The sequence below is a fragment of the Dendropsophus ebraccatus genome, chromosome 13 (assembly GCF_027789765.1).
Source record: "Dendropsophus ebraccatus isolate aDenEbr1 chromosome 13, aDenEbr1.pat, whole genome shotgun sequence".
In the NCBI taxonomy this organism is placed as follows: Eukaryota; Metazoa; Chordata; class Amphibia; order Anura; family Hylidae; genus Dendropsophus; species Dendropsophus ebraccatus.
The window spans coordinates 48,761,789-48,789,449 of NC_091466.1; the positions used below are offsets into that span (position 1 = coordinate 48,761,789).

The 27,661-nt window shown below is 44.8% G+C and overlaps 1 protein-coding gene across 5 annotated transcripts in view; it reads left to right on the forward strand.

Moving 5' to 3' along the window:
* The window catches only part of RTN1 (reticulon 1), a 164,569-nt gene that overhangs the window by 130,208 nt on the left and 6,700 nt on the right, over nt 1-27,661 (forward strand). For 4 of the 5 annotated variants that reach the window (XM_069949472.1, XM_069949471.1, XM_069949476.1 and 1 more), the window contains 2 exons: nt 23,046-23,253; nt 24,239-24,377. In XM_069949472.1, the coding sequence (XP_069805573.1) occupies nt 23,046-23,253; nt 24,239-24,377 (347 nt within the window). Of the gene's footprint in view, nt 1-7,662; nt 7,851-23,045; nt 23,254-24,238; nt 24,378-27,661 lie in introns of those variants that run through there. The other variant, XM_069949474.1, reaches the window with a different exon arrangement.

Consider the following 27,661-nt stretch of genomic DNA (forward strand, 5'->3'; position numbering starts at 1 on the left):
AAAAATTATCAGTACTGCAGTATCGGCCGGGATGATCTTCATTAACACCGGCCTTTCTGTGACCCAGCTGGGTCACAGAACGGCCAGTGTTATACGTAGTGTGAACACAGCCTATCAGTGTATTCTCCAGTGTATGCGACTATATAGGCATACACTGGCATGCATCATCTGTTAACTCTCCTATTAAAAAAACAAACAAACAAACAAACTGCATGTCTTTTATGGTATCTCTCAATATAAGAAAGTGTAACTGCGACTTCCTATACAGTAAAAAAAAAAGGAATACTGATTAGAGATGGAGCTGATGAAGGCTTTGTTAGCCGAAACACGTCCTCCATGTACTTGCTTGTATTTACACTGAATAAATAAACATTTCTTCATTTGGTGAGTGCCGGGATTCTTTTATTCTACTACTTTGGGATCGTTCCTTCCATGTGTACCACCTGCCTTACAGACTACCTTACAATATACTGATTAGAGATAAGTGCAACTCTAGCATGCTCGGTTCAAATTCTTTGGCATTTGAATACCAGTGGCTGAAGAAGTTGGATGCAGCCCTAGGGAGTCTGGGAAAACATGTACAACGGCCGTGATTTTTAAGAAAATATACGTTTCCTTGCCGTCTAAGGGATCCCGGCCCATGCTTATACACATAGTATACGCTCCGGCTGGGATCCCTAGCTGCGCCGCAAACAACTGACATGTCAGTTTTCTGCGGCCGCTATTCAGTGAATAGTGGCCGCAGAAAACCCTGTCAGTGCACACTATGGAGCGAGCAGCTCCAGCTGCTCTCTCCATAGTGTGCAATAGAGGGTTCTGATGCGGGCGCACACTGATGCGCCTGCATCAGAACTCTGCTCCGCAAAAGATCATCTGGCCGGTACTGCAGTACCGGCCTGGATGATCTTTTTAGAGACCGACTGTCTCTGTCTTTTAGAGACCGACTTTTAGAGGCCTGTCTCTTACGTTGTGTGAACATAGCCTCAAGCTGTAACAATGTATTGCCTTCTACATGGTTGGTTTGTACTCTTCTAGCAGGATGTATTCCAGCAGCCACTCTATGGACTCATCTTTTCGTGTGCCATTTTCTCTAGTAAAGGCATCCGCACTGGTAAATTCCCTCATGCAGAAGGGAGTTATGATTGATCTCTTCTATAAGGTCAGACATGAGGCATTCTAGGACAATGTCAGGATCTAGCTCTGTGTTACTGAATGATAAACATATTACACTTATTACCAAGTACATACAACTGCATAACAAAGCAGTGTGCCCCATTCTCTGGCTCTGTTGCAGAACTACGACTCCTATCGTGTCCCGACAGCTGAAGGCTGATATGTAATACGAGAAACAAGCCGTGGACGGGTGTGATGCTGTTTATGGTAGAAGGCAGCCACGTTTTTCTAATCTTATATAAACCGTTTAATATATAAAAGAGTTTTTACCAGAAGGAGCAATTCTGTCATTGTATGAGTGACATGGATTTAGGGCGATTTCTGCTATTTAGTCACATTAAGCATTCCTAGTACAATCCTAACACTCGGATTACCTCAAGGCTCAAGTGTTATGCTCAGTTACTAGTAACATTAATGACAGCTTGATAGCGCTGCATTAGACATTGGGGGTTTTGAGATTAAAAAAAAGAAGGGTCTTTTTTTTTTTCCATTAAACAGCACCACTTTTCTATGGGTGATATCATAAGCTGTATTAGGCCCATGCTGTATCATAGGTTGTATTAGGCCCATGCTGTATCATAGGCTGTATTAGGCCTATACTGTATCATAGACTGTATTAGGCCCATGCTGTATCATAGGCTGTATTAGGCCCATGCTGTATCATAGGTTGTATTAGGCCCATGCTGTATCATAGGTTGTATTAGGCCTATGCTGTATCATAGGTTGTATTATGCCCATGCTGTATCATAGGCTGTATTATGCCCATGCTGTATCACAGGCTGTATTATGCCCATGCTGTATCATAGGCTGTATTAGGCCTATGCTGTATCATAGGCTGTATTAGGCCTATAGGCTGTATTAGGCCTATGCTGTATCATAGGCTGTATTAGGCCTATACTGTATCATAGGCTGTATTAAGCCCATGCTGTATCATAGGCTGTATTAGGCCCATGCTGTATCATAGGTTGTATTAGGCCTATACTGTATTATAGGCTGTATTAGGCCTATACTGTATTATAGGCTGTATTAGGCCTATGCTGTCTCATAGGCTGTATTAGGCCTATGCTGTATCATAGGCTGTATATCAAGCTGGGTGGCCAGGAGGGCCACTATGTGGGAAAAAAACTCAGCAGCTCTCAGCCAGCACTGTGGCCCATTCATGGTCACCCTCACACAGTGATGGCATATCCTAGTTATATACTAGTTATAAACCTCCATTATGTCCCTTATGTAGCCTCATTACGTAGCCTCATTTGAGTCACTAAATAACAAAAAACTAAATTATCCTTTTTTGTCACTTGTATTTAGCTAGCCATACACATTAGATACAGCAGCCAAACTCTCTAATATCAGCAGGAGCCATAAACCATGGAATAGGTATGGTGGCCTTCTGACTATCCCCAACAGATGATAAAGGATCGGGCTTGTTAAAGGGGTTATCCATTGCTACAAAAACATGGCCACTTTTCCCCCTCTCTTGTCTCCAGTTTGGGTCGGGTTTGAAACTCAGTTCCATTGAAGTAAATGGAGCTTAATTGCAAACCACACCTGAACTGGAGACAAGAGTAGGGTAAAAGTGGCCATGTTTTTGTAGCTCTGGATAACCCCTTTAAATTTTACCTTTTCGGTCCTTTTGTTCTGTGATAAAAAAGCTGCTGCCAAAAACGTTCTCCCATCTCCACATTTACAACAAAGACGTGCTTGGCCGAGCAGTACTGTGTATGGGGAAGTCGGGAGAGATAGCTATATTATATGGACAAGCCAAAAAGACAGAAATGGCTGCACATCGCACCCATGACTGACACGAAAGCTTATTCAGCTACATTTAAAACCAACATCAGAAGTTAGTATATAATTTGGCCAAACCATATTGCCTCATGTACCACGTGCAGGTCTTCTGATACACATGAGTCCCTAACTAAAAAAACATCACTGTGCCGGTCAGCGACCACAATCCCCGCAAGACGTGCGCAAGCAGAGAAGGGGGGCCACGGAATGGCCCTGCAACCCCATTGTCACAGGACCAGACCCTAAAGGGCCCCCCCAAACCCCGCAGATAGCTATATTATGTGTGTGGCCAGTTTTTTTGCTTGCAATTATATATCGCTAAATTTTAGGGAGCAAAGCTGCAGTGTAAAGCATGGGGGAGATGCAGAGCTGTATACTGAACCTGTGATAAAACGAGTCGGGTTTCAGACTACTCAGATTCCCATTAGACAATTGGCCAAGCTGTATTCACTGATCATTGCTCGGGTCCATTAGAGATCTAAGTTGAAGGAAATAAATAGCAGATAAGCATTAGCAATGGGTTATGGCATACAGTAAATAACTGGACACATGCATTACTGTCTGCCCTCTGGTCCATGGTGCTATTTCAATACTCAGATTAAATTTCACCTTTATCGCCCTCTTGGCTGATCATAAGCTCTTGGGTGCCCTCAGGTCCTTATAGAAACAGAACAACAAAGCAGAGAGGAGAATATCACAGGACCGGCAGACAAAGACAGGTGAGCTGAACTGAAGAGACAGAACAAAGCCACAGCCACAGCACAGCAGACAGGACAGATTAAGCTACAGCACAGCAGACTCTGCATGACAGCATTGTTGGCGGTCAGCGTCCATTCATATTTAACACTATACCCATTGCAGTTCCTCATAGTTTTTAGAGGATGATTAGCAGATTTCATGGATGCTTTGCTTCCACTCCCAACAGAATGTAAAAGTGTCTACATTAATTGTAAAGAGTGTCTCATGAGAAAGGGGAATCTGCAAAGTGCTTATAAAGGGTTAAGCCAAGCAATGCTCTAAGTGTGTAGTCACATGCCTCAGATTTGTCGCAGATTTTTCTGCGGTGATAATCCCAAGGGGTTATTTTCCCCAGATTTTACATAAAATAAGTATTGCTTGTATTGGTAGGCGTCTGTAACTTCCATTCATTTTAATGGAGAGGAGCTGTATGGGCTGTCAGTGTGGGTTGGATTGGAATCCCTTAGGTACTCTAGAGGAAATAATTTTTAGGGACCTCGCTCCATCTGTGTAGAAAATATTTGTTGTTATCATTCTACATCTTATTTTAAGTCAACTGCGGATAGGTTTGTCCTCTGTATCTCTAGGGCCCTGTTGTATTACAGACGTTTGCCAGGATTTTTTAATTTCTGGAAAATCCACAGGATAGGTCATCAATATCAGATTGGTGAGGTGGCACCCTCATGGGTCAGCTGTTTGCTAGAGCTGTGGCTCCCACATACACAAACAGAGCTGGGTACAGGTGGCTGTTAATATTATTATTTGTAAATTTGCTTTTAATTCCAAAGGGCTATACGAGCAATAAGGGGTGCCAAACAAGAACATTACAAAATCGAAACAATTTACACGAATAAGGTAAATGTCAGACTGGTACATAGGGATAGAGGACCCTGCCCATGAGGGCTTACAATGTACAAGGTGAGGGGAGGGAGACAGAAGGTAAAGGACAGCCAGTCACAGTGTGATGCAGAATTATTGTGGCCCAGTTTAACCCTTTGTCGACCTGGGGTCATTGATGCATCAATGCTCAGGTTGTTTTAGGACATCCGCTTATGGGATCATAATGATTGATCCCATAAGCTGATGTGCCTATGTCTGCCCCCTCTCCTCTGTCCCCTGCCGCTGTTACTATCTTGTAACAGCGGCAGGGGAGAGAGGGGGCAGAGCTCATGGGCGCGCGCCCAGCCTTCCCTCCCCCCCTCGGCCTCCAAATCCAGGAAACCGGAAGCCTGAGGCTTCCGGTTTCCATGGCTACCATCAGGGCTCTGCCATCAGTTCGCAGAGCCCCGATGATCAGCAGACAGATAATTCTCCTTCTGTAGAGGGAGAATTCTCTGTCTGGAGCCCTATAGATGCTGTGGTCGTGCTGACCGCAGTATCTATAGGGTTAGGGTTAACCCTCAGCACCAGAGCGCAGCTTCGGTGCTAAGAGTTGCGGCGGGTACCCGGCTATCACTGATAGCTGGGACCCGCCGCGGATGACACAGGCACCTGCGTCATCCTGGATCATAAATTAACATCACTGCAGCATCAGACATAGGCTGCAGCGACGTTAATTTACAGTGCAGCGGCGGGAGGGGGTAAAAATGGGGGTTTCCAGGTTACTTTTGAAGGTCTTAATGATGGTCAGGATAGAGTGTTCCAGAGTATGGGGGAGGCTCAGGCAAAATCTTCGAGGCGGCTGTGGGAGGTACGAACAAGTAGAGAATACAAACGGAGGTTGTTGGAGGATCGAAGGTTGTGCAAATGCTGGTGGGATATTAGGTTAGAGATATAGGGAGTGATCCAGTTGTGGATGGCCTTGTATGTCATGGTCAACAATTTAAAATTAATTTGTTGGCAATGGGGAGCCAGTGAAAGGATTGGCAGATGGTAGAGGCAGAGTAAGGGTGAAGGTTGATTAGTCAGGCAGCAGAGTTAAGAATAGACTGGAGGGGAGCAACAGTGTTAGATGGAAGTCCAGAGAGCAGATTCGGGAAATGGTTTTCAGGTTAAGGGGTCAGCAGGTGGTTAGGGTCTGTGCGGTTTAAGGCTATGTTCACACAGCTTGAACATTCGGCCGTTCCGTGACCCCAGCCGGGTCACGGAACGGCCGGTCTCTGCCCGGATCATCATGGCTGGTCTCTGCCCGGATGATCTGTCCGGCTGCAGAGCTCTGATGCGGGCGCATCAGCGCACGCCCGCATCAGAGCTTCCCCCTGCACACTATGGAGCGAGCAGCCATAGTGTGAACTGACAGGGTTTCCTACGGCCGTAATTCATTGAATTGTGGCCGCAAAAAACTGACATGTCAGTTATTTGCAGCCCTGTACGGGATCCCGGCGGGAGCGTGCATGCTCCGGCCGGGATCCCATTGAAGGTAAGGCATTGTTCCACAGCACCAAAAGTACAGCCGTTGTTGCCATCGGCAACACCGGTTGTACTTTTACGTAGTGTGAACATACCCTAAAAGACAGGGTAGAGTCAAAGGTGACCCCAAGGCAGACTTGGGGAATGGGGGACAGAGTGCAGCCATTGATTGGGATTGAGAGATTAGATAGAGGGGTGGAGCGAGATGGGGGAAAGATGATGAGTTCTGTTTTGTCCATGCTGTGTTTTAGAAAGTGAGAGGAGAAGAAGAAAGATATGGCCGATAGACACTCTGAAAACCTTGATAGCAGAGAGTTGACATCCAGACCAGAGAGGCAGATCTGAGTGTCATCAGCAAAGAGGGAACTTCAAAAGAAACAGTCACCGGCACTGCTCTGCCTCTGCTCACGATATGGGATCCCACGGGTGAATAGGGGTAGGAGGATAGATCACTGGTTGGTGCTCACTACTGAAGGTATACATCGATTTCAAACATCCAAGAAGAGAGAAAAGATGAGGGCACTCACCATATAGCGTGATCTTCTTTCTTTATTCCATCTTTATACGTGCATTAAAAAGTACTGGATACATCGGGCTTAGCGTGGACGCCAGACACCTACCAGATCAGGTAACAGCTGTTTCATGTGCATGGGCGCTTCTACAGACCAGGTCTGTACAGACATGGGTCTGGTGCTGAGCTCCTCTCAGTCTCCAGATCAGAAGCTGAACCAGCATGTTGCATTATTCCTATTTGGATTTAGGATCTCCAGATCATCTCCTTTTTAGAACCCAAGGGGGTCTTTGCTGCCGGACCCCCACAGATTTTTATGACATATCTGATTGACAATACATTAAAATGTACATGATTGTGTGTAATCAAATGAATATTAAAAAATACACAATATATTCCTTCAATGATAACATGAGATAAAATGACCTAATTCCTTTTAGTAAGGCTGGGTTCACACTACGTTTTTGCAATCCGTTTTTTGCAAAAAAAAAAAAAAAAGGATGAAAAAAAACTGGTGCATTTGTGTGCATTCGTTTTGATCCATTTTTCTATTGACTTCCATTGTAAAAAAAAAGGATCAAAACGGATCTGTTTTTTTTAACGAACACAAAAATAGGGTCGACTATGTTTTTGTGTATTTTAAAAAAACAGATCCGTTTTAATCCGCTTTTTTTTTTTTATAATGGAATTGCAAAACGGATTGCAAAAACGTAGTGTGAACCCAGCCTAACAATGCAAATCTAATGGTAGTGGAAATGTTTCACTTTTTAGAATGTTTAGATTCAGTGCTATAAGATAACAGATGGGGGCAAACAAAGAGATGTTACATCAGACGCTGGGCTCTTACAGCTGCACAACATGTCTGGATCATTTGTAGAACTGGATAGAATGTATATATTGTCCCATCCGTGATGTAAAACCTCTGCCCAGGAAGGATTTTGATGCTGTAAAGCTTCCAAGCAAATGCTTTTCAGTTCAAAGGCAACTGTGCATCCCTTTTCTAATGATACATCCCCAAGGCAATCACATCACCATGCTGATTTGCTGCAGTGAAGACTGCAGCGTCTACAGTCTGCCCTCCCCCTTCTCTCCATTCTGCTTAGAGCATCAGTCTGTAGCTAGTGCATGTAAGCAACTCTGATACCCTCACCTATTCATGCTTTGGAATGCTGTAGCGACAATACTGTGCCTCTGAAGAACGCCCTAGTGATCCCTCCGAGCCCCACAGCAATGCAGGCCAGCGCCGACTCCACCAGGATGGAATGCTTTTGGAGCAACTGGAAATGCCAGGGTAATGATGACAGAATCATCAGTCGTGCATGGCACAAACAATGACAGGCACAGCCTCATGTCTGAGCCACATACACATCCATTTTGTCGCCTTCATCTCTTTCCTTTTCCCCCCCGTTACCTTATCCATGCTTAGATTTTGCATCATGTCAATGGTTTTAGGAATGCGGTGCATTTTATTATTGTATGGAGGCGGAATAGATTTAGATCATGTGTCCTGTATCTGTCTGTCCTGATTCATTCATTGTATGGATGCATGCATGGGGTCTCATGTTACCAACGTATTTATTTGTAGAAACAATGGCCTGGGCTTTTATTAAAGGGACTCCCTTCCAGGGGGGAACACGCCCATTGTAATATCCGTGTCTGCCAGCTACACAAAGAAAACCGGTTTTAGTCTTGACTATAGATGGGCTGATGGTAAATATGAGGATAACATTGGGTGACATTGTAATTCTGTTCCTATAAGACAATACGGAGACAAATAATTTCTTGCCATGATATTGTATGTATAAGATTCTACGTAATATTAGATTCTAGTTATATTTTCTATGAGGATATAATAGAAATTATGCTAAATATTAGACCTGGGTGTGGCTTTAGAAGCTTCCCCCGTCTCTGTCTGCCGTTCAGCCATATTTTTTTTTTTTTTTTTACTATCACGTCTTGCTTGCCTCCTTTGTTGTGCTGGAGAATCGGTGCCCAGCTCTGCTGGCAGCCTGGCATTGAATGTTTAATTCACTACCAAGTATTGGGCATTAACCCTGTGTACGTGAATAGAAGAATAACATTTTACTGGTAAAATAGGTAGTGAAAAATTCATGCAATGTGTATGTATGTATTGGAAAAAGGAAATATATGCAAATTAATAGGAAATATTTTATATAAATCATTGTAAAGAGTGTTTTTCTGCGTGGAATGGAGGTTACAAGTCATTGGTAACCATGGTTACCGAACTCATTCCCATCCCCGTCCTGTAGTGATAAAGCAGATTTACCCTTTACTTGCTGCAGAGGCCTAACCCGAGGCAAAATGCTTCCTGGAAGGCCCTGACAGCTGTGTAGGGGCAGTACAATGTAGTATGTGTGTGTGTGTGTGTGTGTATATATTTATTAAATATATTAATACTAACCCTCTATAGTGATTATATTTAGCAATACCATTTGCATATCTACTGATTTTATTAAGGCTCAGCCCCAGCTTTTCTAGAACGTACTAGAGCTCCACACCTAGTCCCGCTATTGGGGCCTTGATAGAGTCCATGTGACTTCTTACACAGCTTTATCAATGGCGGTAATAAATGATCAGCCACTAAGAAATCAGATTAAATGCAATTCTATAGTATAATATACAACATTTTACCATATGAATAATTGTGAATGTCTCGTAGATGTATAGTTATTTTCACAATTATGATCATGCACATCAGAACAAGGGCAATCTATCAGTTGTGACTTGTTTACCCCCCTTTTTTTCGAGTTTCTTCTTTATGCCAGTTCAATTGGCACAAAATTTATCATATTGTTGTAGGATGTAGGATGAATTTGCACATTTTGCTCAAATTGCTGTGTAATTTATACTCCACTTATTGCACAGATATTTAACAATAAGTCACCTAGAATTATTATAAACCATACCAAAGGCCAGAAAACATAAATTGACAAGCTTGGAAAAATAGAGCAAATGCCTGCTAAATGTGTGTAAAAAGTCAAAGACAGTAAATATAGTATAAAATGCACCAAAAGCTAGTATATAATATTTGTGGAATATGTCCTGTGCCCCTCCCCCCCCAATCTTTTTTTATGATGTCCAGATATGATGGGAGTTGTAGTTTTGCAACAGCTGGAGAGCCAAGGTTCCTTACCGCTGTCCTATAGGGATAATAGGTAATAATATAACATTATAAGCTGTTCTTGGCTTTCGGTTTTGTGCCATCCTCTACCAATGTCCTTACAATACAGTATATTATTGATGGAAAATCGTCCAGCATAAAGGCATATTATTATTATTATTATTATTATTATTATTATTATTATTCACACAAGATAAGAGGATAACATACAAATATTAAAATCAAATACAGACGACATAAATAAAATGACAGACTGTCACGTAGGGGGGGACGACCCTGCCCACAAGGGCTTACAAAATACCATGTATCGGAAGGAGACAGTAGGTAAGGGGGGCATGGTCACAGTACAGTGTTATTGTAGGTAGTAGCCTAATCTAAAGAGGAGGGTTTTCAAATTGCATCAAGTTGTGATGGTGGAAGAGAGCCGGGTGTGTCAGGGTAGTGAGTTTTATGGGGCAAGCTCAGGAGAAATCTTGGAGACAGTTGTGTGGGAAGTGCCCAAAGGGAAAACTCAGACAGGGGTCCTGTGAGGATAGGAAATTGCATGAGGGGTGGTATCAGGAGATCAGGTCAGAGATGTATGGAGGGAACAGGTTAAAGGGGTAGTGCGGCTCTAAGAAATTATTCACAAAATAACACACATTACAAAGTTATACAACTTTGTAATGTATGTTATGTATGCGAATCGCCCCCTTCCCCGTGTTCCCCCACCCAGGCAGGTGAACCCGGAAGTGTAGTGTACCATACATACCTGAAGCGCGTCGTCCCCCGTCCCCGATCTTCTGTCAACAACGTAATCTTTGGGAGGCCGGCCGAATCGCTGCAGCCGTCCCTGATGCCGGCCCCCCTCTGCCGTGTCATCGGCTGCTTAGCCGCGATTGGCTGAGCATAACTGTGCTCAGCCAATCGCGCCTAAGCAGCTGATGACACGGACGCGTCAGTTATCTTTTCTTTCCCTTTCACAGGAAAGTTTGGTATGGCCGAGCATACCTGTGTTCTCTATGGGGAGGGGAAGAGTAAGACACAGCAAGAGCACTCTAGCTGTGGCTTATTTCTTTCTGAACAAAGGGGTCAGCCATGTTTTTCCAGATGATGTTGGTGGTGCTTCTAGACGGCCTCATACACGCTATACTGATGACCGAATCTATCACAAGTGGCTGGTTCGGCCAATTATAGTCTAAGGTGTATGGGGACCTAATAGAGACCCCTCTAGTTTTGTCTATGGAAGAAAGTGGTCATGTTTTTCTAATGCTGGATAACTCCTTTAGGTCATTGTTAAAAGTCTAAAGTAAATTTGCTGGGCATCAGGTAACTAGTGAAGGTATTGGCAGGGGAGAGATAAGATTTATACATATTGGGGGGAACCAACTAAAGGTGCGCGTGGCACGTATGTCAGGGAAAAGGTGCAAATTTCTGCACAAATCAGGTGGTTTGCGCAAAATTATTTTTCTCCGGACAATTGCCCTGCTCACCTGATAGGCAGACAAGGTGGGGGGAAGGCATGGCCTCCACCTGCGCCTGATTTATCATGATTTGCGCCTGCTGGTATAGATGTCTGTGACTGCTGTGTGGCAGCCCCCCGGTACCCGAATCTACCAAGAAGCATGCTCCTCTTAGTAAATCCGACGCAAGGCATGGGGACGGGACTTTATATTTTTGCTTGATGAATTTCCTCCTATCTGTCACAGAAAAAAAAAGTTCAATTTTATACCAAACTCTGTTCAATAGCAGCATAACCTTCCATAGTTGGTGGCAATTCAGAGTAATCTTACCTGACATGGCAATGGCCAATGCTTCATGCCACTTCTTACATATATTCACCTACCTGTGAATAGGCGATAACTTTTGGTCTTGGGATAACCCTATGCAGTTACTAGGGCACCGCCGCCAAGGATGGGCAGGGCTGACACTAGTAGTCACTTGCACACATGTTCTCCAGACTTACTATAACAGATGATATGAACCATTTATGTGTTGTTATCATGTAACTATTCCCAGAATCCTATATTGGAGGTCTGCTGTTTTCACCTTCAGGTTTCTTATTACAATTATTAAAATCAAAGGTAGGAACAGATCAGAATTGGAGGACGTGTAAAGCTAAAAAAACAAGATTTCCATTCCTGGCTTTGTATTCAACAATTGCAATTAAAAACTCGAATGTGTGAACACACCCTTAAAGGTGAGATCTGATTATATAGCCATTGCAACAAATGAGCTAGGTCATACCATGTGATATCACTTCCCCGATACACAAGCAAGGTCGTGTGCTGTCACCGCCTGAAAATCTCACCACCTGACATTACTGCCTGCAAGCTGAGTAATCTAATGTGGGCTACATTTAGGGGAATGGAAATCTAATACAAACTTGCAAATGTTTGCCCTATGTAGCACACCTGCTTATACTGTAGCAATATGTACAGTCTGGCTATGTGCTGGCCACCTTATCCCTTCTTCTATCTGTTGGTACAGGGTAACTTTCCTAAGGTCACTTCCATACAGCTATATTTTAATGCTAGTTTAAAGGCCCTATTCCACGGGTCGTTTAGAGGAGCAATATCGTTCGTATTTGGCTGATATCGACCGCTACGAACGATATTCGTCCCGTGGAATAGAGTGCAACGATCAGCCGACATCGTTCATGTCGGCTGATCGTTGCAGTCGCTTGTTTTTCAACATGTTGAAAAACAAGCGACTGATATAGCAGCGATCTGCTGCCGTCGCTCCGTTGAATAGGAGCATCGGCAGCAGACGCTGCTGTATCCTATATGCTGCCCGGACGATCAGCGATCCCCCGGGCAGCCCCCCCAGCAGCTCCCCGCCGCCCCTCCCGCACTCACCCGCTCGCTGACGCCGCGTTGAATAGCGGCGGCAGCGAGCGGGGAACGAGGAGCAAACGAGCGCTAATAGCGCTCGTTTGGTCCTTCAAACGACTCGTGGAATAGGGGCATAAGAGTCTTATCATTAGCTGCAGAATTTTCTGGCATTTTAAAGAATTTACTTCAGACTAGAACTGAAAAAAGGAAACAAAAAAAAGGTTTAACCCACCCCTAGATTTGCTGCCAATCCGGGTCTGTTCTTTTCTAAAAAAAAACATAAAGTCGTCTGAACATAGCCTTACACTGACTGATTATCATCCGAAGGAGCGTTTCTAGCAACACTTTTTGCTGATAATTAGCCCATGTAAAAGCTAAACATCCTTAATACATTGTTCAGCTGTCAGTTATCTCTATCATCCGGCCCCCATGCTTCCCCACACAACCGTGCTGTTCTGTGTTCTCTATGGGGAGGGGGGGGGGGTGTTATGCCGCAGTCAGAAAATACTGGCTCCGGCTTATCTCTCCCAGAACAATGGGATCGCCAGTCATTTTTTTCATCACACCCAACCCCTATTTTGGTTTGGAGAACCCCATACACCTTATACTGATGGCCAAACCTTCCACGAGTACTGATGACAAAAGTATAACGTGTATGCTCCTTTCCACAGCCCCTTTAAGGGGATCTCATCTTTTTATTGGTAAGATATGCCATCCCTTTATGATTGGTGGTGATCCAACTATTTCTGAGAATTAAAGGGACACAGTGCTGGTCTCCTTTATTGACTTTTTTTTTTTACAATGTGGTCCATATCAAGTGAATAGAACTGGCTGCAATACTCTACATCTCTTGTGACCAGGACACCACAGTGCAAGGACACACAGTAAATGGGGGAGAGCACTACACTATTCTCTGGATAATGGGGCCTAGAGGTCATAAAGTGAAGACATACTTCAGCAACTAGCCATAAGTTTATAAGATGGGGGAGCATATCCAACTTGATATATGTACCTCACATGTTGATTGTGCCTATTATTATCTCCCCAAAGACCTTCCAATATACATGCTAGAGAACTAATGAGTATAAGCTTAGCAACATTAGGAAACCACCGAGTCTTTAAAAAGAAAGCCATCTGCTTGAGTAGACAAGAGATTACCATGGAAATGTTTGTTTCCTTCTGCACCATGGAACTTTGCTGTTGTCTCGGAAATGTTGAGAGCAGCAAAGTTCCTCATGGATCCCCCTGTCACTGACAACAGAATCCAACCTTCATCTACTGTTTAGGGTGAGTTCACATGTGACAGATTTGTTGAAGAAATTTATGCAAATGAAAACTGTTCTATTTCTCTGAATACAAGAAAAGGACAGTTCCAGAATTTTCTGTAACAAATCTACCTCTTTTGAATTCATCCATAAACTTTAGGCTTTTTGCATGGGGATGGTAAAGCATGCTCATGTCCACCTCATTACAGCTTCTTAGGAATTGATAGTGACTCTATGCGACACCATGTTTGATCCATGCACAGTTTATTATAATCAATAAAGGGGATTTCTGGGCAAAAATAAACTTAGGTTATATGCCTCTCTGTGTACTCATAATAAAGACAACATACTCACCTACACTGATCCCTTGCTGTTGCTAAGTCTTAGGGCCCTATTCCACAGTAACGATAATCGGCCAGATCGGCCCGATTCGGCCGATTATCGTTCGGTGAAATAGAGAGAACGATCAGCCGATGATCGTGTCATCGGCTGATCGTTCATTTAGGGCCAGACCTAAAATCATCGTTCCCCCACCGCGCATCGCTACGGTTGAATATCGGTGCGCGGCTGGAGACCGACGATCTGACAAGCAGCAGCAGCATACATTACCTGTCCAGGCTTCTTCTCCGCGCTGTCTTCATCCCCGGGTCCCGCACGCTCTATCTTCAAAAAGGCCAGTCAGCTGACGGAGCGCTCAGCCAATCACAGGCCGGGACCGCCGCGGCCTGTGATTGGCTGAGTGTGACCTGTCAGCTGACTGGCCATTTTGAAGATAGAGCGCGCGGGACCCGGGGATGAAGACAGCGCGGAGAAGAAGCCTGGACAGGTAATGTATGATGCTGCAAGGGCTGCAAGGACATCGGTAACTATGTCCCTGCAGCCCTCGCTCAAAGATCATCGGGCCGTGGAATAGGCCCAGTAAACGAGCGGCGATCTAGCAGATCGCCGCTCGTTTACATCGTTGATCGGGCCCTCCTCGGCCCGTGGAATAGGACCCTTAAGGCCCTATTCCACGGGTCGTTTAGAGGAGCAATATCGTTCGTATTCGGCCGATATCGACCGCTACGAACGATATTCGTCCCGTGGAATAGAGTGCAACGATCAGCCAACATCGTTCATGTCGGCTGATCGTTGCAGTCGCTTGTTTTTCAACATGTTGAAAAACAAGCGACTGATATAGCAGCGATCTGCTGCCGTCGCTCCGTTGAATAGGAGCATCGGCAGCAGACGCTGCTGTATCCTATGGGCTGCCCGGACGATCAGCGATCCCCCGGGCAGCCCCCCCCAGCAGCTCCCCGCCGCCCCTCCTGCACTCACCCGCTCGCTGACGCCGCGTTGAATAGCGGCGGCAGCGAGCGGGGAACAAGGAGCAAATGAGCGCTAATAGCGCTCGTTTGCTCCTTCAAACGACTCGTGGAATAGGGGCATTACAGTCTCCATTGCGGTCATCTTTTTCCTCCTTCCAACATTGTTTTGTTGTGGCAAGAACTTCCCGGGGTATTGGTGGGCATAAAATGTATGCAGAAAGAGGAAGAAGATGACTGCAGCAGGGACTGAAAGGCTTGACTGTGGCAGCAGCAGGAGGGGAGTGGGGAAGGTAAGTATGCAGGCTTTTTTATTTTGACTTATTTTACGTTTATGTATTTTTCCCGGGAAAACTTTAAATATATTGTACGAAACAGGAGATGTTGATTCTCTGGGTGTGTACATGCAAAAGAAGTAACTTTTTTATTAGCCAAAGGCAAACTGGTTAACACAAAGGATGCCAGCCACCTGTCTGCCATGGGTGGGTAACAAGAAGTGAATACAAAGGGTTCCCCGGCTATAATCACACCCTCCCTTTACAATCTTGTAGTTTATTTGTTTCTATTATATAAATACTTACCTGGAGGTTACCTTTTACTACAAGAAATATAGATCATCGTTTACAAATGCATCACGACAAAAGTCAGGGGCCAGCTTTGCTGCTTGTTCATGAGAGATCATTCTTTTTTGAAAAATGGAAAACATTTATAGGGGTATTCCGGTGAAAAAAAAAGCTGTTTCTGAATGAACTGATTTTATACAGATTTACAAATTTATTTTATGTAAAAAATCTCAAATCTTCTAGTACTTTTCAGCTGCTGTTTGTCCTGCAGGAACTGGTGTATTCCTTCCAGTCTGACACAGTGCTCTCTTCTGACATCTTTGTCTGTGACAGGAACTGTCCAGAGCAGTACAGGTTTTTATGGCAATTTGCTACTGCTCTGTTAAGTACAAAGTTGGGAGCCCAGAGCACTATGTCAGACTGAAAGTAATCCACCACTTCCTGTAGGACATACAGCAGCTGATAAGTATGAGGGTGCCGCGGACTGGAGGCGAACCGGCCCATAGCCAGTGGGAGGAAACCCCCGCCCCTCCATGGCACGGCTCCGTTGATTCTAATGGAGCCGCGTCATGAAGGGGCGGGGGGTTTCCTCCCACTGGGGGTGGGATAGCCCGCCTCCAGTGCTTCACCCTGGGCCCGGTAACCAGGAATAGAGCGGTGCCGTATGCTGAAACTGGGCCACGGTCCAAAGAAAGGACCGCTTCCCCATGCCGGTGCAGTCCGATTCATGGGTAATTTTAAAGAGAGTGTACCTGATGGTACATCCTCTTTAACTTGGACAGTAGTCAAGTTTGTGGATGAAATTGATGATCCCCAGTTTTGGGGTATAAAGGAAAGACACTCACCTTGTAGGAACATAACTGTAGTCAGGGCTGTATTTGCCACTGGTCACCCAATGGTCTGTGCTCAGGTCAGCAGTGTTGAAGGGGGCAGATTTGCAGTTGCAGCATGCTCATTAAGTTGTGCATTTTTTATTGGTTTCCCTAATTTCTGTGCCTAGAATTGAGGTCCATGGTGAATTGCAACAAAATCTGCATATAATGCATGCATTTTTTTGGGTTTGTATTTGTGAAAAATCCAAAAGAGAAAATTCAATGCCTGTAGAAACACCTTAATGGGACATATTTAGGGCAGTATAAGATGTAGATATAGCCCTGAATGTAATCATATCATTTTTTTTCGGGCAGGGGCATTACTCATTTACATTTATAGAGCTGGTATCTATATGTCCTAGGATATTTATGGGCTCTCAAATACCATGGCCTGTATGGGACTACTTACTACTTATCCACGTTATCTGCACTATAATTTTTGTTCAATAATTTTTATTGAATATTTTTTAAAAGTAATATAAAGATAAAATATAAAGACAAACTTAGAAACGTGATAAAATATTCACGTTATGAGGATAACGAGTATTCCTGAGGTCATTAAACATAAAAAAGCATAAATAGAAACATGTCCCAATTTTAGGACTAGAAATAGAAACTCAGTCTGCACTATAACCTATAACATTAGCTTGCTATTTCATATATGAGTGCTGATTGAGGGTCATTGGTACTGCCCCAACCAGCGGCTCTCAGGATTAGGGTTGGGGAGACAAAAGATGGGACCTGCACAAATTCTCTAGATTTATTTTTTACCTGGCATCATTTTCCCTCCTGTGTTTCATTACCATGAGAGGGGAAAAGGTCATCCTATATTTGCTGTCCTGTCTTGTTTTCCTTTAAAAGACACAAGGGCCTAGATTTACTAATACAGAATTCTGGCGCCTGTTGCACAAAAACTCTTACATGACTTACAGTCTTACATGACTCACACAACTTTAAAGAGCCTCTGTCAGTAGGTTTCTGCTGTACTATCTCAGGATAGCTAGCATAAACTAGTAAGAGAGAAGCTAAACAGAATGATGTATCACTTACTCTGTTCTGTGTAACTTATTTGGATATATCCTCCTAAATAACATGGACAATAAGCAGTCCTCTCCATTATGTGCATGAGCTCAGTAGTCCTGGATATTCATGAGAAACATAAATCTCTGCCCAGCAGCTGCTGATTGGCAGTTATCTATCCATCCATGCCATATATCTATCTATCTATCCATGCTCTATATAGGCAGTCACCTGTCAATCAGCAGCTGGAGGGTGGGTAAGGGGCGTGGCAAGAATCCTATTCTCCTGCATATTAGAAGAACGGCTGAACAAAATGATGTAAGTAATTTATATCACTAGTATATACTGCCCTCATTTAGGGCAGTATAAACCTAATGACAGATTCCCTCTAAGTATGAGTTTTAGATTCTTTTAGGCACGTAGGGGCTTCCCTGTCCTTGGTGAACTATAGCAGGTTTCCAGCAGCGGAAGTACAGTATAAAACAAGATGGACAAGGCAAGAAATGTACGACTCTGTTGGGACAATAGTATTGGGCACCATCTTGGGACAATTTGGAATGAATAGATTTGATTGTCTTTAATTGTGACCTATAACCCCCCTTCTTGCAAGAGAAGAGGCAATAATCCCCAATCTGTGGTTCTCCACTCTCAGCTTGTTGCTGTCAGGGCATGCTGGGAGTTGTAGTTTTGTAACAGATGGAGAGATACAGGTTAGAGATCTCTGTGATAGCGGCTCTTTCATAACTGATACTTTTATATTATTACTATATTTTTTATATGATAATTTATTCATGTTATATTTATACTTAGGAAAGCTAAAGCGTTTGCTAATCTCATTTTATCCTATGATAATATTGGTTAATATAAATTTCAGATCACTGTATAAAATCAGTAAATACAGTACAATGTGTATGATCTCCGCATGATTATTACTGTAAGTAGGAAAATGGTCTGTGGAACACAACGCCTACATAGAAAAAATACATTTTTCTCCCTGCAGGAATACTGACGTGCCTTTGAAAAATGGAAATTGCCTTTTAAACATAAAAAAAAAGCTGTCACGTGTACGGAACATAAGACTTGTACGTGCCGGAATAATTTTTCATTTCCGATTCAATAAAAGCCATTTACTGGCAATATGCAGATTTGCATTGACCAAATCATCTACTCAGACACTTTTTCCCTGTTTCTTTTTGCTAGTAATGCATACGGCAAATTGCAAAAAGGATATGCAAATGCCCGGTATTAACATATATAGCGTACGCCTCTCTTTCTTTATTGATCCCTGGTCTTTTAGTGTATGTAATTATAAGTCAATTATTTCCTAATGGAAGGTGTATCAATTTGGCTTCTAACATTACTACCGACCATGTCTAAGCTAAGTAAGTTAAGAGACGTCTTATTGTAGGTGCTCCCTTTGCCCATAGAGTCCTTGTTATGAGATTAAAGAGAACAAATTATTCAAAAGGGGTTATCTAAATATTTAAAGTTATCCCCTATGAATAAGATAGGGCTTACTAATTGGTGATGAGATCATGAGAACAGAGGACAATTGCCCCCGTGTGGATCGGTAAGGCACTTGCGTGGCCCCTGCTCCATTCATTCTCTACAGGATCTTTGAACAGAGCTGATCGGTGTACTAGGTTATATTCAGAAATCCCATAAAAAGTGAATAAGTGGTGGTCCCAAAATTGATCTCCATTCTTGTTATTGGTAGAGGTGGGATGGTACAAAATGACACAATGGCAGGCATCATGTAGCTACTATACACTAAGATTTCATAAAGTCAGAATTATTCCAAAGGGTATATGTCTTCTAAATTAGATAACTCTGTTAAATATCAGGAAGGACACCTACTAATAAATAAGTGTGGGCTGAATACTCACTAGTAGGCAGGAATCTGGAATTAGTTCTGCAGGAATTGGCAGATGGGCACTGAGGGGTAAGGTAATGCCCCCAGTGCATTGAATGCCCTCATTTACATATTAATAACAGATAAAGTATAGCTGTAATTTGAGCTAAGGCTCTATCCACACCTCACACCTTTGTGGAATAAAAGCATTTGTATGAAGATGGTGAGTGCCGCAAGTTTATTTTCTTTCTGTACTCGAAAAGCTGTTTTACAGCCTCCCCCCTGACTTATCTGTTCATTATCAGGCAATCATCAAGAGATGGGTGGACAAACAAAACCCAACAAATTCTGACAAAATGCAAGCATTGGTTGTGCAAGAATGGACTGCTATCAGTCAGGATTTGGTCCAGAAGTTGATTGAGAGCATGCCAGGGAGAATTGCAGAGGTCCTGAAGAAGAAGGGTCAACACTACAAATATTGACTTGCTGCATTAACTCATTCTAACTGTCAATATAAGCTTTTGTTACTCATAATATGATTGCAATTATATTTCTGTATGTGATAAAAAACATCTGACAAACACATAAAAAACAGAGGGCAGCAGATCATGTGAAAATATAAGATTTGTGTTATTCTCAAAACTTTTGGCCATGACTGTACTGTTGATACTTAATGATTTATGAAAAATGACACTTACTGTAAATGACAGTTACACTTTAAGATTACTCAATAACGCTGCAGCGCACTGACATAACAAAGGTACCTGCAGTCTTTTTGTCCCCTGCCCTTTTACAATCTAACAGCAGCCAAGGATCAGCTTACCCGCCGATTAGAATCCCTTTAATTAAATGGTGAAATTCTTAAAGGGGTAGTGCGGCGCTCAGCAATTAGTCACAGAATAACACACATTACAAAGTTATGCAACTTTGTAATGTATGTTATGTCTGTGAATCGCCCCCTTCCCGTGTCCCACCACCCCCACACGTGTACCCGAAAGTGTGGTGCGATATACATACCTGCCGCGCGTCGACCCCCGTCTTCTGTCGATGCAATGTTCGGGAGGCGATTCACAGACATAACATACATTACAAAGTTATATAACTTTGTAATGTGTGTTATTCTGTGAATAATTGCTGAGCGCCGCACTACCCCTTTAAGGCTGGGCAACATAAAAATGACACCATTTATTCTGCATATTTCTTCCTATACAAGGTTTCCTCTAGATGACAGAACTGATTGGGTAAAAAATACATTTTATAAAACATAAATAGTGGAGCAGTAGATAACACAGTAGCATAATACATAACAGTCATCACGCAAATAGTAGCAAAAAATTCGTTGCATTTACTTATGTAGACTGGTTGCAAAACTACAACTCCCAGCATGCCCTAACAGGCACAATTTGGAGACCACTGGTCTAGATAGAACACGTCCACATTAGAATTCAGGCAGTAGTTCTGTGAAGCTAACTAGGGCAATCCTATTAGAGCAAATATAATGTGAACATGTAGGGTACTTTCAGGACTGTATGAGGAAAGGGTGCAATGAATGGTGTTAGCCTCAATAATAAGGTTCAAAGGTGAATGGTTTGTGATTGGCTCAAATTGCATACTTTAAGGGGCAGATGATCCTAGCGGTGTTCCCTAATGGAGGGCCTAATAGGGATCTTACAGTCTGATTCTGAAATCTACAGTAGAGGGAGAAAATTACAATGGACGGAAAAAATGTAGAAGATGGAAGGACAGGGAAGAGGCTTGGATTTAGATGTTACTGTCCGTGATTTCATTTGGGCTATATGAAACCATAGTATTCACTGTGTATAACAAATTGGCCTTTTTATAGGGCACCATATTAATTTGAATCATGAGACGCAGTGGTATGAATTAGTGTAATGCGTAGAGGTTCATAATTTCTTAAATAAAAAAATTGATGCAGCACTGGTGGTGGCAGTGAAACTTGAATGAAGTTTATTCACTTGAGCTTTTACAATAATGTCTTTGGGTCAGAAGCTTGGCACCTCTACTTTAAATTGATTTCATTTTTTAAAATACAGTGGTACCTTGGTTAAAGAATAACTTGGATTGAGAGCGCTTTGTAAGAAGAGACCACAGTTTTTTAGAATTGTAACTTGGTTTAAGAGCATTGCTTTGGTTTAAGAGCTCCCTGTACTGGGTGGGACGGGGAGTGGGGAAGGGGCATGGTCTGCATAGCGGGGTCTACAGCACTGACCCAGGAAGTCTCCCTCACCTTCTAAATCATAGCAGATCCACTTCAGGCTGGGGCTTGCATCAGGGGACAGGACTGTGGAGGTAATCTCTTAGCTGTAACCCCTCTCTCCCCCAGACAGAGAGTGCTTCATTTATGTGCCCACATATGCCCTGCTTAACCCTTCATCCTCTCTGCAGTCACAGTCATTCCCTGTGTTTCTCATCCTCTCCATTTCTGCTATAATGTGCCTGCACTTACACTCAGCTATACACTCTGCTATAATGTGCCTGCACTCACACTCAGCTATACACACTGCAGCTGCTATAAAGTACCTGCACTTACACTCCGCCATTCACACTGCTGTATAGAAAAGTTTCTTTGTTTTCTCCTGCACAGCTCTGTGATTCTCACTTCCTGCTGAACACACACCCCTTCCCCATTGCTGTCATGTGACCACACAGACCTCTGACAGCAGCCATGCTTCTCTATTCTAGCCTGTTGTACTACGCTGCTGCATTATGGGGATCTGTAGCTCCATCCTGTATCTACATACTGCTGCTGCCTTTTCATTCTTATGCACTTACCATACATTATATTTCACATGCTGATTGCTATACTGTACTGTAATTTATAATATGACATATTCAGCTGCTTCTAAATGTAGGCGTAGGGTAGGGTCCAATGGTCATGATGACAGCAAGTCTTAAAGGGGTTATCCAGCACTACAAAAACATGGCCACTTTCTTTCAGAGACAACACGACTCTTGTCTCCTGTTCCAGTGTGGTTTGCAATTAAGCTCCATTCACTTCAATGGACTTAGGGTCCTATTCCATGGGCCGAGCAGGGCGAAGATTTTAGGTCTGAACCTAAATGAATGATCAGCCGGCTGATCGTTCTCTCTATTCCACGGAGCAATAATCGGCCAAATCGGGCCGATTATTGCTCCGAATCGGCCGATTATCGCTCCGTGGAATAGGCCACTAAGTTACAAAGCCCAACCAAAACTGGAGACAAGAGTGGTACTGTCTTAGTGCTGGATAACCCCTTTAAATAGTCAGGCAAAGTTTTCAATGAGGAAGGCAGAAACAAGTCCAGAAGAAAAGGAGCCAGGAGGCCTGAGGCAGGGTCAGTATTAGCCAAGGCTGGATGGAAGTGGATCAGAAACTGTGGATTATAGAGATCAGAAGATCAGAAGACCTGTGAATAATAACCTGTGTCTCAGGCAGTGAGTGAGAGACCTGGCTGGGTTTCAATAGCTAGATCATGTAGACACCGTATCCAGAAAGTGGATGACTAACTACATGTGAAACGTGTCTATGTATGAGTTGTCTGACTATTATTATAGCATGATGCATCAATAATAATTTACTTCTTCTTGTCTCCTAAATTGTAATCTGAGTAATTTCTACCAGCAATCTGATTTTATGATTTTTTTTTTTCTACAGCTATAGACTTATTATACTGGCGAGATGTGAAGCAGACAGCGATTGTCTTTGGAAGTGTCCTTTTGATGCTTTTTTCATTGACTCAATTCAGCGTGGTCAGTGTCATCGCCTACCTAGCACTTGCTGCCCTCTCAGCCACAATCAGCTTCAGAATCTACAAGTCAGTCTTACAAGCTGTACAGAAAACCGATGAAGGACATCCATTCAAGTAAGTAGTGTCGTACCAACCTGCAGAACCTAATACATGTACTTCATGGTAAGGTCAACCGCATTAAGAGAAGCCAGAACTGCCCAGCCCCCACTGTACATCCGGCCGCCCCCTTTATTGATAATAGATGGAGCGGGCGGGCCGGATGACGCTGTGTGGACCCCACTGAAGATTGCACCTACTAACATTGCAGGACTGGCGTCGAGGAGGAAAGTAAGACACATACCTGAGCATGAGCAATTTAGATTTGTTATATATATGATTTGTACCTCGTGCCTGGATACCTATCCCTTAAAAAAAAGACTGAAGGCTTTAAAAGGAATCTGTCAGCATCCGGACCGCACCTGAGGTGCTGACAGTGTAGTGTAGGTGGCTTGCCCCTTGTTAGCATGGTACTTGTAGTAAATGCATCTGTGCAGTACATTCTATGCAATCGCACTGTATTCAAGAGCCAAAAAAACAGTAGTGACTTGGTGCCACACTTTTGCACTTACCACCGCCTTACCACTACTTTCTACTCCCTCTTTTTGATACATATTTTCTGCTGGCCGGCCTACTGCACCATGCTGTCATGCGTGTGCAGCGACTTGACAGTTCGTACATGTGCGGCTGATCTCTTGTGCCGCATGCTCCTAGCATTGGCAATCGTGCATGCGCCACAGGCTGAAGGAGTGACGCACGCACGCTGAGGGACTGAAGCTATTACCCTCTGTTGGGATGCTCAACACACGTGTGCCACTCCTATGGCGCATGTTCGCTCGCTAATGTCAGGGGAGCGCGGCCTGAGTGATCAGCGGTGTATGCGCAAACTGGCAGGTTGGCATGTGCGTGCACCACTATGACGACAGCATGGAGCAGAAAGCCGGTCAGCAGTAAATATGCATCTGAATGCAAAATAATGCACCAACCCTTTTTAACCCTTTGTAATATCAAGAGTTATGGCTTCTGCCTAAAGTTAAAAAATATGTTTTTTGGTATTTTGCAGAAACTACTTGGACATTGAGATCTCCCTCTCTCAAGAACAGATCCAGAAGTACACAGACTGCCTTCAAGTGTACACAAACAGCATAGTCAGAGAGCTCAGGAGACTCTTCCTAGTACAGGACCTTGTGGATTCATTGAAGGTATCAGCAATGTAACTTATTATTATTACCTTGATGGCATGACCCAGGACCTGACAATGACTTCTGTGGTTAGATGATGGAGCTGACCAAGTGTTATAAAATAATATAAAATATAAATGACTTCTGCTCCCTCGTTTCTTTCTGTATCAAGTACTATGGGGCATTGTAAGCTGAGAAACACTAGTGGTAATTATACATCAAAGATTAGGAGGTGGCTCCTTAACATGGTTTTCCAGAATTTTAATAAAAAAAAAACAAAACAAAAAACTTTGAAACCACTTTAAGGCTATGTTCACACTACGTAAAACTACGGCCGTAGTTTTTGCTGCAGAACTACAGCCGTAGTTTTGAGGGGTGGAACATAGCCTTATTTTCAATAGGATCCCGGCCGGAGCGTACACACATCGTCTGGCCGAGATCCCATGCGGCGCTGGAAAAAACTGACATGTCACTGAATTCCGGCTGCAGAAAGACCTGTCAGTTCACACAGTGAAGCAAGCGGCTCCGGCCGCTTGCTTCACTGTGGGCTATGGGAAGCTCTGATGCATCAGAGCTCCGCGGCCGGAAAGATCACCCGGCTGGTACTTAAGTACCGGTCGGGATGATCCGGGCTGAGACCGGCCGTTCCATGACTCGGCCTGGGTCATGGAACGGCCGGGTGTTCACGTTGTGTGAACATAGCCTAAAGGTGCCAAGTGGCGCTGACAAGGGCTTCGCCCTCTTGAGTTTTTACCAGACACAGCTTTGTACATGTGGTAGCGGCTGTGCCTTGTTATGCAACTTATTCAATTCTATTGTATATGAATAAGCTTCAGAGACCTACATGGCATTAAGAGCTCCATATTATATTTCCTAGGACCAGACCACAGAAAGAATTGCTCCCATTCCAGTCTTTTGTTACTCTAGGAGAACAGGAGACTCATATGCAATGCTTATGATCTGATCCTCGTCTTTACAGATATGGGGGGTGATTTATCAAACATGGTGTAAAGTGAAACTGGCTCAGTTGCCCCTAGCAACCAATCAGATTCCACTTTTAATTCCTCACAGACTCTTTGGAAAATGAAAGGAGGAATCTGATTGGTTGCTAGGGGCAACTGAGCCAGTTTCACTTTACACCATGTTTGATAAATCTCCCGCATGATGTTTATAGCTGGACTGAAACCACGTAACCATGTAACACACATCACTCTAAGCATTACTAAACTATGCTAACCCTTGTGGATGGGTGTGGATCCAGTATCGGGTGCATTATTCATCCTGTAGTCAAGGACATTGGAAGAGAGAGAATAGGGGTAATACTGAAAGGAACACTCTAGGCCAGTGTTTCTCAACCTGCGGTACGCGTACCCCAGGGGGTACGCGCCGCAGGCTGAGGGGGTACGCCGGGAGGTGGGGGAAAAAAATATTTTGGGTGCCGGGACACTGCTATCACCCAGCAGTGTCCCGGCACCTATCCCCGCCGCTGCTCTCACATCCTTCCCCCAGCAGCCTTACCAGCTTTCTGTACAGGACATGGTGAGGCTGCTGGGGGAAGGATGAAGTCCGAGGATACAAACCAGCAGCCTCTCAACTCACTGTCTCTGAGGCCCTGCTGGTCCGGCCGCCTGCGGGGACATCAGCCTGCCGCCGCCGCCGCATCTCCTCTTCACCGGGTCACCTCAGGCAGCCTGTTCGGGATTCGTCCCCAGGCTGCCGCATATCCTGCTGGAGCCCCCGGCTGGACGCTGCAACCCGATCCGGCAGCCTCACGCTCTTCCCCCGCGGCTCCCGGATCGGGTTGCAGCGTCCAGCCGGGGGCCCCAGGAGGATATGCGGCAGCCTGGGGACGAATCCCGAACAGGCTGCCTGAGGTGACCCGGCGGAGAGGAGAGGAGATGCGGCAGTGGCAGGCTGATGTCCCCGCAGGCGGCCGGACCAGCAGGGCCACAGAGACAGTGAGTTGCGAGGGGGTAGTGGTGCTACCCCGCCCGCGGCTCCTGAAGTAGATTGTGGACCAGGATATGGGGCGCCCCCCATGTCCACCTGCCGCCGCTTCTCCCCGGTCTCCCCTACGGCTGACGCTGCTTCTCTCCGGTCAATCAGTGGTTTGTAGACCGGAAGATGGGGCCCCCCTCGTCCTACGGTTGACGCTGCTGCCTGTGGAAGTGGGGTGCCCCATCTCCCGGTCCACAATCCACTGCAGCAGAAGCCCCCAGCGCACCACTACATCATCACCTCTCTCCCCCCTCCACCTCCTCTCTACCCCATCATCACCTCTCTCCCCCCTCCACCTCCTCTGTACCCCCATCATCACCTCTCTCCCCCCTCCACCTCTTTTCCCTCCATAATCACCTCTCTCCCCCCTCCACCTCCTCTCTACCCCCATCATCACCTCTCTACCCCCATCATCACCTCTCTCCCCCCTCCACCTCCTCTCTACCCCCATCATCACCTCTCTCCCCCCTCCACCTCCTCTCTACCCCCATCATCACCTCTCTACCCCCATAATCACCTCTCCCCCCTCCACCTCTTTTCCCTCCATAATCACCTCTCTCCCCCTCCACCTCCTTTCTACCCTCATCATCACCTCTCTCCCCCCTCCACCTTCTCTCTACCCCCATCATCACCTCTCTACCCCCATCATCACCTATGAACCCCCATCATCACCTCTGTACCCCCATAATCACCTCTCTCCCCCTCCACCTCCTCTCTACCCCCATCATCACCTCTCTACCCCATCATCACCTCTCTACCCCCTCCACCTCCTCTCTACCCCCATCATCACCTCTCTACCCCCATCATCACCTCTCTACCCCCATCATCACCTCTGTACCCCCATAATCACCTCTCTACCCCATCTTAACCTCTGTACCCCCATCATCACCTCTCTCCCCCCTCCACCTCCTCTGTACCCCCATCATCACCTCTTAGCCCCCCTCCACCTCCTCTGTACCCCCATCATCACCTCTGCCCCCCCTCCACTTCCTCTCTACCCCCATTATTACCTCTGTACCCCCATCATCACCTCTCTACCCCCATCATCACCTCCCTACCCCCATCATCTCCTCTGTACCCCCATCATCTCCTCTGTACCCCCATCATCTCCTCTGTACCCCCTCCACCTCCTCCCTACCCCCACCACCTCCTCTCACCCCTCATCACCCATCACCTTCTCTCACCCCCATCACCGCTCTCCTCCTCTGTCCTCCTCTCTCCCCTGTCTTCCTCTCCCCCCTTCACCTCCTCTCTCTTCCTCTCCCTTCTTCACCTCCTCTCTCCCCTGTCTTCCTCTCCCCCATCAC